Source organism: Haliotis asinina, chromosome 1 (assembly GCF_037392515.1).
Source record: "Haliotis asinina isolate JCU_RB_2024 chromosome 1, JCU_Hal_asi_v2, whole genome shotgun sequence".
Lineage (NCBI taxonomy): Eukaryota > Metazoa > Mollusca > Gastropoda > Lepetellida > Haliotidae > Haliotis > Haliotis asinina.
This window is the reverse complement of record NC_090280.1, coordinates 74,606,362-74,618,904: the sequence shown is the minus strand read 5'-3', so window position 1 is coordinate 74,618,904 and position 12,543 is coordinate 74,606,362. Positions and strand designations below refer to the sequence as shown.

Genomic DNA, 12,543 nt, shown 5'->3' with positions numbered 1-12,543 from the left:
TACTGCCGTTATATTTTGGCTCAAACCTGGAACCAGAGAACGTTGACCGACGTTATGTTAACGAATTATTGCTGATGTGAATCTTACTGACCCTGACCTAGAAGCTCTGTTAGCGTTAAGATAGTCGTGTGTTAACGTTCATGTATGCCACTTTCTTAGCGCGAAGAGAGCTTCGAACATCTAGGCCCAGAAATTTGTTAACGAAAGTATACGTCTTGTTGGTCTTCCATTCGCTAGAAATGGAAAGCAAAATACCTTTCCACATCGATCCTGGGTCGTCACTTCTTACCTCCGACATGAGGGGCTTCAGACATTGGACTGCCCCTAAATAACATTTGTGGAATGCTCACGGCAGGAGGGTGTACGCCGGACTAGCGGCAATTGCAAACGTGGCCGATTGTGAGGTAATTCTTCTCCGGGGGTTGGTGGGCAGCAGTCAATAGTCTACCATCAAAATGTCTAACATCTATCATCCTTAGACCCGTGAAAATCCGGGTTAGATTTCATCATCAGTAACCCATGCTTGTCGTGACGGGATCGGGTGATCAGGCTCGCTGACTTGGCTCACACATGTCATCGTATTCCATATGCGTAGATCGATGTTCATGCTCTGGATCACTGGATTATCAAGTCCAGACTCGATTACTTACAGACCGCCATCATATAGCTGGAATATTGCCCCGTGCGGCTGTAGACAACAGAGAAGCAAATGTGTTTACCCTTTCAGAAATACTGAAGATCACAAATCATCAACATAGTCATTTATTAAAAAATGAGTGATAGTAAATTAAGAATGTAAAGCAGAAATCCATATTACACCAGTTTCCACTGTTTATTTGCACTGCATAAAAATAATCAATTTTACATAAAAAAACAATAATGTGTGTGCGAGTTACGGGTTCTATCGCTCTCGTAACATGTACAGTTAAGCTACAAATTAGTACCCTCCGATCGCCATATGGATATGCTCATAACGCACTATTCTGAATGAAAAAAGGTATTCATGAATCGGTTTACATCATACGCTGAAACAGGTACAAAGTCAAATGTCAATCAGGAATCACTACATATTTTCCATGGAATCTATTATTTGATATCATACTCGGAATACATATAAAAATCCTTCTTTGCTTAGAATAAGTCGTAGCCATCAGCAGGTGTACAATATGCTCATCACATCTTCTTGATCCAGTCCAGCTCCCACTCCTTCATGGCTTTCTTCACCTTGTTCCTGCTTCTGCTCCTTTCAAGACTCCTCCTCCTTCTGTGATGGGGTATGTCGTGAACGCTGTAGCCAGCAGCAGCAAACCGACTCCACCGAGGACAGACTGTCCCTGACCAGTACTCCAGCTTCCTCTGCAGGGCAGACATTACGTTGTCCTGGTCCACCGTGTCCGTCAGATGGAACTCCACCTCTGTCACGTCCCGGTTGTATATCATAAGGATCTAGAATATGACATATCCGTGAGAAAGAATGGGTTTGTGTTTCTGTGGAGACAACTATATTATATTACAGTGACTCTTTTGTTTAATACATTGAAGATTCATGTATGAAATGAGTCAGTATTCATTTTTCCTAATCTAGTACGCAATACACAAAGATTCAATCTGCATGGTTAACAATTTGTATTCGTTATAATGTATGTACTACCAAAAGATCGAACACACACAATTAGGTAATATCTACACCATTGACGTAGAATGCATGCCGTAATTTCTAAGAGGTTTATATTCATAGCAAACGTTTTCAGTTCTTTGTCTAGTATTTTCTGGCGCGACGTTTGGCTGTTGTTAGGTGGTTGGCGTTCACTAGTCACGCCAAAGATCCGAGTTGGTTTGCCCACATGGGTAAACTGTGAAAAGTCAATTTCTAGTGTCTCCTGTAGTATTGCTGGAATATTGCTAAATGAATGGTAAAACCTCATAAAACTTTCTTAAGCTCATTATGTTAGCATTATCACCACGACATCTTCGAAATGATCAGACTGTCTTTCCATATACCTTTATAACATCTCTGAGGACAGCCATGTCTGTCTCCGACTCTATATAAACCTTCACAACCCCAGACACTTGTCTTGCAAACTCCTGTTCTATTAGGGTTATCAATGGTGAAGGGTTGTTGTCGCCGCTGTACAACAACTCCTCCCTGCTCTGTTTTGGGTCAGGCTTGAACTTGGAGTTCAACAGAGGCACTGGAAGTACAATTTCATAGTGTAACGTAAACGTTGCATTCCTTTATGATTGTTATAAGGATCATTTTACCAAAACCTGCTCCCCCTGGCAATATTGATGAACAAATCTATACTGAAATGGAAGTTTGCAAGAACAGTTCATTTCGACCATTTTTCGTTTGTTTGTTGTTTATCGCCGCACTCAGCAATATTCCAGCTATATCGATGAGTCTTCAAGGAGTCCAGTCTGGACTAGTGGTCAACATCATGATCACCAATCTAGGCATTTGGGCCAAATCAGAGAGTCTGGTCACCCAATCCCGATAGTCGAATTTTACAACAAGCATGATGAAGATCAATTCGAACCCAAAGGTTAAGATGGGTCTGTCAATGAAGGAAAGGTTCGTACTTATGAGTGAGTATAGCTGCGTGTTTTCCACGCACAGGGCATCATCATGACACGCCAGTGAATGTACGCTGGACTCGGCGTTCTCGGTGTTGAAGAAGGCGGCTCTGTCGACCACATTACTGAACTGGTTGTTGGCAAGAGTCAGGTACGTGTGGACCATTCCAAGACACCCTTCAACCTTCTTATCCCACGTTCGTCCTGAGAAATAGTATTCGTTTAAGAATGAAGGTAGTATCAGCATCAACATCAGCAACACCGACACCATCATCACAAGCAAGCACTCCTTAATGTTAATTTGAGGGAACCGAACTATACCCAATGGTAATGACACGAAGAATTTCAGACCAGCAAGGGTATCAAGGATAAGTATATATCAGATCAACTGTTTTGACACAAAATTAGTGCAAGAACAACAAAATAATGCACCTGCTACCAAGATGAGTCTCGGAACCCTGGGTGACAGAGTAACCATAGCACGTTTACATGTGTCCTACCCTTGCCAGGACATCCGCCACAGTTGTCCAGAACACACTTCTGTAGATCCGGCTCTATCGCTCTCCTGGTCATCGTGGTGCCTGCAACTTTCATCAAGTCATCTCGTAGTTTGTCGGCCTGATGTTGTCTGTGTTCCCTGGTGTCACGGCAGAAGTCGCTCTCTCGGTCGTGGAAACAGAACCTGTTGGATACATCATCGGTACAGCGTACACTATACTAGAACACAATTGTACACAGGAGCCACTCACTATGTAATATACTAGTATTGTCTCTGATACGCGACTATTTTCAGTCAGGAATTCCATACGCTATTCGTGTACTCTTTTCTTTTTCACTGACTTTACAACCAATCTTAACAGCAATTATACGCTTTGTTCTTTTTTAATTATACTCCTTTGTTTTCTTCAATCTTATATACGTACCCAAGTGAGTGCTTATTGAAAGAGTAGTATGCGAACTGTTCTCCAAATCGTGGATCTTTACATGTTCTCTTGACGTTCAGTGGATGTATGGCTGGTCCTCCTTAAATTACGAACTTTAATATCTGGTATATTCTGACCTTTGCAAATTATACACAGTTACATGCAGATATATTTATTTCTAAACATTGTTAGATCTGCGAAACTCAAATGTCAAGAACGAAGTTGAAGCCGTGAGATAGTGTGCTAACATTTACAAATTATTGCACAACCTCTTATGAGTATGTCGTCATTTATCTAGCAGGATTGTATCAAACACGATTCTGTCATAATTACATTACCTCTCTTAAGATCATCCATTGCTCTCTGGATGATTTCGAACACAGGCTCATAATCAACATTCCACACGTCGGCAATATCCTCATCACCTTCCATCGGGCGAATGTCGATGTACATTTTGTCGCTGTGACAACCAATGCCAAGGCCACGTGCCTGCAGACGAAGTATGGGTGGGCAGCTCCTCAGAAATGAGTATCCAAGATTTACAAGGGAATCCTTTGATTGGTCTATGATGGGAGTGACATACACAGCTTGTCCAGCTTCGAATCTCAGTTTTTCCTGGGGGTGTCTGTGAGCAATGTCACGTATGTTGACGGAATGGGGCCTGAAAAGCACACACACAGTTAATACACTGAATATAAATTAATCCAACACTAATATCTTCAAAGAAAGTCATGTTACAGCCAATCCAATTTAAACATGTTGGTACCATTAGTCCCGCACTTATACAAACGTTTTTCATATTGGCGCTTGTCTATTTTGTATAGAATCATTTCAAATGAGTTTCGGACGTGAGCGTAATCAAACCCCTACAATCACGACATTATCCTTCCCACATGGACATCCTGTTTGAAAACAGATTTCGGAATTCCAGTTATTCGGCTCTTACAAGCAAAGTCTCTTTTTTAGGTTAAGCATGGGTTGCTGAAGGCCTATTCGTGGTGAATGATAACTATGAATATACACCAGTATAGATGTATGATAAAGATTCAAAATGAACTAAATAATATGATGAACTTAACAACGTGTTCAAGTGTAACCGTACATTGTTGCGTTGCATTGAAAGTTTTAGTGAGTGTTGTACCTGTAGGCTGAATCGGGAATGATTTTGATGGCTTCACCAAATTCTTGTGCCACAAGCTCGAGACAGTCTGCTAAGTACTGGTCAAGCCTGAAGAACCTCGTCTTTGAATGTTTGAAATCTGATACCTTGAAGTGCTCCGATAATTGTACGTCAGGATTAAATCCGTCAAAAAGGTACGGTTTTCTAAATTCATTCTTCAGTTCTGTTGGATAAGCATAGTCTTCGTCATCAACCCCAACAGATAACAGTGTCGTATCCTGGAAAGGGACAACTGTTGCCTGGTAACCGTCTTGAAGCTTAACATAGACGTCAATGGATGAAGACTTGGAACTGTTTATGTAGTCAAAACCTGCGCAGTTTGCCATTGAGCGGAGCGTGGATATAGACATCGTTGTGCCGGATGGGGGAGAAATCTGTACTTTCCTGTAAATATAGGATGATATCTTTAGGAGGAAATATTAAAGCATTGTCACACTCTAACATGTAGTATTGAATTATCATGATTTATTGACGCCGTAAAGGTTCAAAGACATCGAATTCGGAGCATCTTTGTTTTATAACCCAACAGTGCTCCTGTTTGATTGTTGTGATTTCATTAGCTCCTTTGTTGTCTTTGGTTTCTCGTGATATGGTTTAACGTATACAAATATTTACCTGCCATTTGCTTCAAATGATTTTTGTTTAGAAGCGCCATTCTGTACCTTCTTTGTTACTCTCAATTTTACACCTGAAATAGGATATTTGCATGTATATGTACATGTTCTCCACATATACTGGACCATATGCCACCATTAAGTAATTGTATACTTAACTGAAAACCTCAAACTTAAACATAGTATGTAGACGTTTGAAACTGATGAAATTGATGACAAGAAGGTGAATACGTTAACTGGGAACGTCAAACTTACTTTTAACAATGTGACTATTAAAATCTAGATGGTAATTGCAAGTCATGTACACTCACCTGGATAACGCTGTTGGACAATGGGAAACAGTCGACGGAGCCGTATCGCCATTCTGGCAGTCATGACCCTTGTCTGACACCAATCCCAGGGGTCCTCGCTGACAGACAACTCACAGGTACTTCTGCACCTTCTTGTCGACTGATAGCACGTGTCTGACGAGGATCCCTCCGGATCAAATGTGAAGTCTTCGAAAGGATATTGAATTAGCCTGTGGAAAATATAGTTTGTACAAGGCAAATGTCTTCAGAAGACTGGGTTTAGATTCATAGGACATATTAACTTATTGCTTCATAATTTCGTACAGCAGAAACTTTTGTATTATATTGTCGTATTGCTTTAATATATCAATCAGGATTAGGGAAGTGTATGGTGTTTAATGCTGTAATCTGTGAATTCAGTAGGCTTGGGAACATAGAAGAAACTGTACCTGTGCTGAATATTACGGTCTTGCAAAAGAGGATTGATGACTTCTTTAAAATCAACACCATGAAAAAAGGGTTTGATACTGTCTACAATGCACTGGATGTCGCTATGATTGAACCCTGAAAGAATATGTATCACGAGTTTAGTTTCATTTTTGATAGAGATATTTGAATGGCAGTATAAATGGCAGTTTACTACAAACGAATGCGAAAAGTTAGAGTGACACATCGTAATGCTAGAAACATTTTTTTGTTTTGAGAATACTAAACTTGAACAGACGTTTATGTATTTGCTCAAATATTTACCTATTTTATTCAAGGTTTTCATAAAATAGTCCTTCTCTGCCTTATTGTCCATGGCAGAACTCTTTGACAAGTAATCATCATGGACACAGAACTGCACCTGACCGGAAGTGACATTGAAGAATGGGAACCCAGCACAAACACCAAGTTCTGCCAGTCTCTTCAACAGTGATGTGGACGTTTCCAACTGCAGTGATGTAGTTTTGTTCGGGTGTTCAGTTGTCAGCGCCACCTGGAGAGCTCTTCCGGAATAGTGAAGTGAAGAAGCGCCATGTTTTCCTTGAGAGTGATCTGACGTTGGTTCATCCCATGCCTCAAGCACCACCAGTTTTCCTGTGATACATTTATTGGCATATAAAAAACAATAACTACACGTTTTGAGGGTCTTGTACTCTAACGTGCATGCTAAAGTATATTCATCATACCCCATCTTTGAATTGTGGATTAAAGAATGAATTTGCTAAAACGACGTCGCCTTACTGTTTGGCCATTCCTTCTTAGCAAGATGACCCAGACTGGTCAGTCTTGATGCTGCTGCTGCCGACATCAGCCTGTCTGCACAGGCGTCAACATTACTATCGCCATTATCACTCCAAACACATTGATGACATCTTCTACCAGGTTTTCCACACCAGCTAGCGTTCTCGCTTTCTTCTGACCGGAACAGGATGAAATCGCCTTGAAGCAGCGTTAATCTATTTCATGAAAGAAATAACCTAAGTAACTGCAAGAAATGGTTACGAGTAGATAATGCACAATTACACTTCTGAAAAATTTTTGTTCACCAGTTTTCGAGGCACCGAGGGGAGTAACATTTGATACACCAACGATAACCAGCTTGAATTAGCAATATTGTCTCAGTAATGCTCGTGAAAAGGCATCTATGATAAAAAGAGTAATAATCAATTAAGGCTTCAAAGACAAACGTGACACAAACTGTACTTCTATATGAATAACCTGCATATCTTCTATATGAATATCGTGCATTCTACTACTGCATATTTAAGGTTACTTGTGAAAGTTGCTGTCTCCTCTAACAATCCTGTCGCCCGCTGGACCGCACAGGTCTTCCATGGCCTTCCCGCTAACATCAGCTGCCAGACCACCACAGTTTGCGGAGCAAATGTGGGAAACGGTTTCTGTCATCAAAGTCTTATGAACGAAGGACGTGCTTATTAAAGCTAGGTCCCTAAAATATGAAGAAATTGTTTGTTATATGTACAATTAGTCATCGTTGTCCTGCTTAGACTGAACTGGATTCATACAACCTGTGGGCAATATTTGCAGCATTTGGTACATGCAAAAGGAACACGTATTCGCTGATAAGTGTTGTATCTTTGCAATAAGGAAAACTGCTTTGCAGTTAGGAAAAACTGCTTGTGAAGGTAATATTCAAAACGGAGAAGAGTATGATTTACCATATGGTTTTATCGAAAGCTTTGGCCACAAAGTCCGACTTGTTGTGCGCAAATAATCCGTCAACTGTTAGCGTGGCAGTTTCACACCGACTGTATTCGTCGTTGGATGTATAGGCGAAGAGAACAGGCTTGAAGCTTGCGACTTCCGGTGGCGCGAACACTATAGATGCGTCATGTTCGGACCACTTGACGGAAGCGTGCAGAGTAACCTGGCAAACAAGATGGTAAACATAGCTAAAACCGAATTTGCCCAATCACTAATAGCTGTTGGAAGATCTTGACAAATCTAATGGAACGTTATACGTCACACACGTTCACTCTATGAAATACTCCTAAGAAATTAAACCCAAAGACACACGCCGAAGGTGGAATGAACGAATGAAGAAAAGAATTCATCAGAATTGTCTGTCGACTCACCTCTTGATACAGGGACATTGAGATGACGTAAGGCTTTGAGGACCGCCCAGAGAATGAATGAACTGAAGATGACCAGGATGTTGTGGTCAAATCTGTTTTGGGGACCTGTCCCGAAGACTCCGTAGAAGCTGAGGAAATACATGGTCAGTGATGCCCATTTTCCAACAATATACATTACTTTGCATATGTCCTCACACAGGCACTAAATGAGACAACCGAGGAAGTGGAAACACGTCGTCAAGGTACTGTATTGTAGACAAAAGTGATTTACCAGTGATATCTATATTGAAGTTGCTGTCATTGGCTTGATATATTCTTATATGTTTGGTATATCATAAGTGAAAATGTAGTACAAGGATTTTTAGAAACATACATTTTTAACACTGTCAATTGGAATGTTTTCAAAGAAATGTTTTCATACTCATGGTGTAATTTCCCCTAATGTGGAATTCGCCATTGTAGTCTATCGGTCCATGAGATGTTGCGTTAATTTCAAGAAACACAGTTTTGGAATATGAGATGACCAGTTGTATGTGTGGCAACTTCTGGTCCACTACAACAACTGGTATGGACCGCAGTATGGTGGAAGATGTATTCTCCATGATAATTCGTTCTGAGAGGCCAAGAGCTTTTTGGAAGCTGAGTTCGAACTCTACGTTGAGGTCGGTACTGACGTCACTCTGTATTAAAAATAAGTGTTCCGTTTTCAAAATAATCTATTTAATCGATTTTAAAGATTCATGCCCATTGAAATTTACATCCTTAATGACTGAATGAAACAGAATGTACGGCAGGCAAAGAAGTAAATATATTAGATTTAATTTCATAAATGAAATATTAAATCTCTAACATAACCTGCATTAGAAACTTCTTGACAGTAGCTGTCTTGTTTCGTCTTTCAATCTGAAGATCCCTGAAAACAAAAAGTAATCAGTCGTGAAATGCTGCCAAACTCAACCTTCTTTAAAACTGTTTAATACATCATGAAGTACTCACATTGTGTACCCAGTGTGTCTCTGTTCATAACAGTTCTTACACGAAAGGCGAAAGTCTGCATCTCTAGGAACGGCACTATTTTGTCCTCCGCTGAGCTTTTCGAGCTTGGCAAATTTGCCTGCTTCCTCCTTGTATACATTGTACGTATGGGTTGCCTGACCAGTCTTGGGGTCAAAATTAAAGTTGATGGACTCGTCAGCATCAATTGCATGGAAGCTGATTTTGTCCAAGGCGTCAGAGAGAAGATTGGACACATATCTCTTCTGGCGATGACCATATTTGCTGGTTGTGTGGGGATATCTGAGAAACACCTGTGCTTCCTGAAGTAGGTCTAAGGCGCTGGAAACGAAAGTTGAAGAAATGCTAACATCAGCTGAAATAATGTTGCGTGTTTGAACGGCGTAATCAGAAATGATACACATAAAGACGGGAATTTATGGCAGTCAATTACTTTATTTTCTCAGAATAAAAAGACTAGGAAACAGACGACTATATGTATGTACATGTCTGTCTATTTCCTAATCTTTTAGTTACAAAGTTGACTCTGCTTGTCCTAAGAGGCGACTAACGGGATCGGGTGGTCAGGCTCGCTGACTTGGTTGACACATGTCATCGGTTCCCAATTGCTCATGCTGTTGATCACTGGATTGTCTGGTCCAGACTGGATTATTTACAGACCGCTGCCATATAGCTGGAATATGGCTGAGTGCGACGTAAAACTAAACTCACTCACTCTTTCATCCACATGATAAACGGGTAAGAACGTATACTCTTAAAAATGTAGGGGAACCGGAACTATGAAGTCTGGTAGAAAGAAAACCCATTGAGAAAAGTTACAGTGACATTCATCTTGTGTATGCAGCATTATTTCACGTTATCACCACACGCAAACACAATGCATAGGAAGCACAATCACGCAGGGACCTCCTACATGTGCATGGGGTGTCATTATGAATCTTGATGTTTTTCAGGCAGGTCGACAAATCACTGTAGACCATTTTTTCCGATAATTGTCTTGCATCTGTGCACGGTCAGGGTTTTGAGGGTCAAAGTTTTTTTTGAATGAAATCCACGTGGAGCTGAAGTCTCAAAACATCCATTATTGTTGTATGAACATTGATTCAATGCCAGTATCTCCCAGTTTTGACAATCGTACATGGAAAGTACAGTTCCATTACTTTTTTGCAGAGTATACTTCGAGACGTCGTTTCTATCAAAATAAAGAAAAATGAAATAATGTCTGTAAATATATGCTTACCTGACGTCGATTCCATGGACTTTGACCTTTGTTGGACTGACGATATTTACATTCAATATTTTCTTGACAATGGCAACCTGTTTGACTTCTAAACCTTGTCTTTGACGGACGTTAGTGCTCATGAGATACCACCCTGGTTTCCATGCTGAAGCAGCTGAGCTGTTCTCAAGATTCACGATTATCTCACCTTTGTTGTTTTCGGCAACCTGTTATTTAAACCATGCAAAGAAAAAACTCATGAAAATTCAACCATAGAATATAATCATGCGTACAGGTCAGTCAGGGAATACAATGTGATCATCAATGTGATGATATTATGTGGACAATTGCAAATTGAAATGGGCTTCTGTCGTGCATGAAATCATGAAATAACATAGTTATTACTGATTTATCTTGTTTATGAATAGGTTAAAAATACGTTCTTTTTTATTTTTCGATAAAAAATAAATTGTATGTAGTTGAAACATTAAGGTATGTACAATGCAAAGTGTTCCCGTTTTGAGGTTTGAACATAAAATTTATGTATCAGCATAAAAGATATAAGATATGATACCTCAGTTGTTGGTGATCTATAGCATTAACCATTAAAATATTTTAGTTTTACGTGCTAGTTATATATTCATATCTATGACACTCTAGTATTTTTACTGTCCATCGTCGATAGCTTTTATTCTTCAAAATGTGTTCATGTTGTTTAAATTGTTTTCGTCGCGATTTTGCTGAGACACTGCCGATGTGACATAAATATTAACGCCATCAGTCACATGACATGATACATGTGAAGGAATACATACACTGACGTCACTCAGGACGCTGGGATGATGTCTGACATATATTACAAGTAATATATATGTATGAAGACATGTGAAACATAAAATGCTTCTTTTAACACATACAATTAAGAAGTTTATCTTCAGTTTCTGTATACCAATATGCCTTAGACATTGCCAATGTGACATTGCCGAGTGAGTGAGTGAGTGTTAGGCCTTACTCATCAATATTCCTGCTATATGGCGGCGGTCTGTAAATAATGGACCCGACAATCCAGTGACCAACAGCATGAGCATCGATTTGCTCAGTTGGTAACCGATGACATGTGTCAGTCGAATCAAGCCTGGCCACCCGATCCTGTTAGTCGCCTCTTACGACAGGCAGAGTCGCCTTTTGTGGTAAGTATGGGTTGCTGAAGACCCGGATCTTCACGGGTCTGTGACGTTAGATATTAAGTCAGTTAGTCACTTGATATGATCCATGAAAGAATACATACACTGACGTCAGGCAGGACATCGAGATTGACGATGTGTGACACAAGCCCTCTAGAGTTCAGTTCCCATTCAGCATTGTCGTCAGCATCGCTGCCTCGACTTTGGTGTTTAAATCGACGCCCGCCATTGGTACTGCTAACAAAAATTACACAGAAAACAATCCATAACGGTACAATCTTCATGATGTTCCTTCTGGTGTGTGTAGTCGGTGTGGCTTTCAGTAGAACACAAACCGGATCTATTAACCGGTTATAGATTGTACAGCCCAACCAAGGTGAACTGGACACGTTCACTATAACTGATAAGGTACTCTAGGGAAATACTACCAAGATGTAGACTTTGCATAACATGAGATATATTCAGCAAAAGATTGATTTCATTTTGCTTTATAAAAAAAGAAGCATTGAAGACTCCCTGCAGAAGCTGCGTGAACCACATTGTTATTGACTCGATATGATTCGATTGTTTACCAATTCCTTATAAATTTACAAACGATCATTTTAAATACGGATATTATTCACATTTTCGTGTTGTGTGTATATTTGACTTCTGATATGTTGAATTATGATTCGATTTTCTACCAATTCCTTATAAATTTACAAACGATTATTTTAAATATGAATATTATTCACATTTTCATGTTTTGTGTATTTCTGACTATTGATATGTTGAATTATAATGTGTATTTTATCTCCTAGTTACATATGTTATCATTAGTCACACCCGTGAAGATCCAGGTTAGAACTGATCTTCGGCAACCTATGCTTGTCATCGTATCCCAACTGTTGAAATCGATGCTCATGCTGTTGATCATTGGAATGTCTGGTACACACACGATTATTTACAGACCGCTGCCATATA

At 39.9% G+C, this 12,543-nt stretch overlaps 1 protein-coding gene across 1 annotated transcript; it reads right to left on the bottom strand.

Annotated features, from left to right (window-relative positions):
- Positions 1-807: 807 nt before the first annotated feature.
- On the bottom strand, positions 808-12,046 carry LOC137297104 (uncharacterized). The gene is made up of 20 exons (XM_067829092.1): positions 11,685-12,046; positions 10,418-10,623; positions 9,160-9,498; positions 9,019-9,076; positions 8,585-8,843; positions 8,164-8,291; positions 7,747-7,955; positions 7,341-7,517; positions 6,809-7,023; positions 6,332-6,661; positions 6,031-6,145; positions 5,603-5,811; positions 5,293-5,365; positions 4,639-5,061; positions 3,836-4,158; positions 3,498-3,597; positions 3,075-3,256; positions 2,581-2,778; positions 2,002-2,192; positions 808-1,446 (listed from the first exon to the last, which is right to left on the bottom strand). The coding sequence occupies exons 1-20, from the start codon at positions 11,862-11,864 to the stop codon at positions 1,174-1,176; spliced, it is 4,188 nt and encodes a 1,395-aa protein (XP_067685193.1). The 5' UTR covers positions 11,865-12,046; the 3' UTR covers positions 808-1,173.
- Positions 12,047-12,543: the final 497 nt, after the last annotated feature.

Bases quoted from the DNA above. Each gene is read 5' to 3' on its own strand.
- LOC137297104 (XM_067829092.1), bottom strand. From the start codon at position 11,864: ATGAAGATTGTACCGTTATGGATTGTTTTCTGTGTAATTTTTGTTAGC. The intron at 5,062-5,292 runs GTAAATATTTGT...CTATATTTACAG, and splicing joins TCATTTGAAGCAAATGGCAG to GAAAGTACAGATTTCTCCCC. The intron at 3,598-3,835 runs GTAATGTAATTA...TCGTAATTTAAG, and splicing joins AATGGATGATCTTAAGAGAG to GAGGACCAGCCATACATCCA.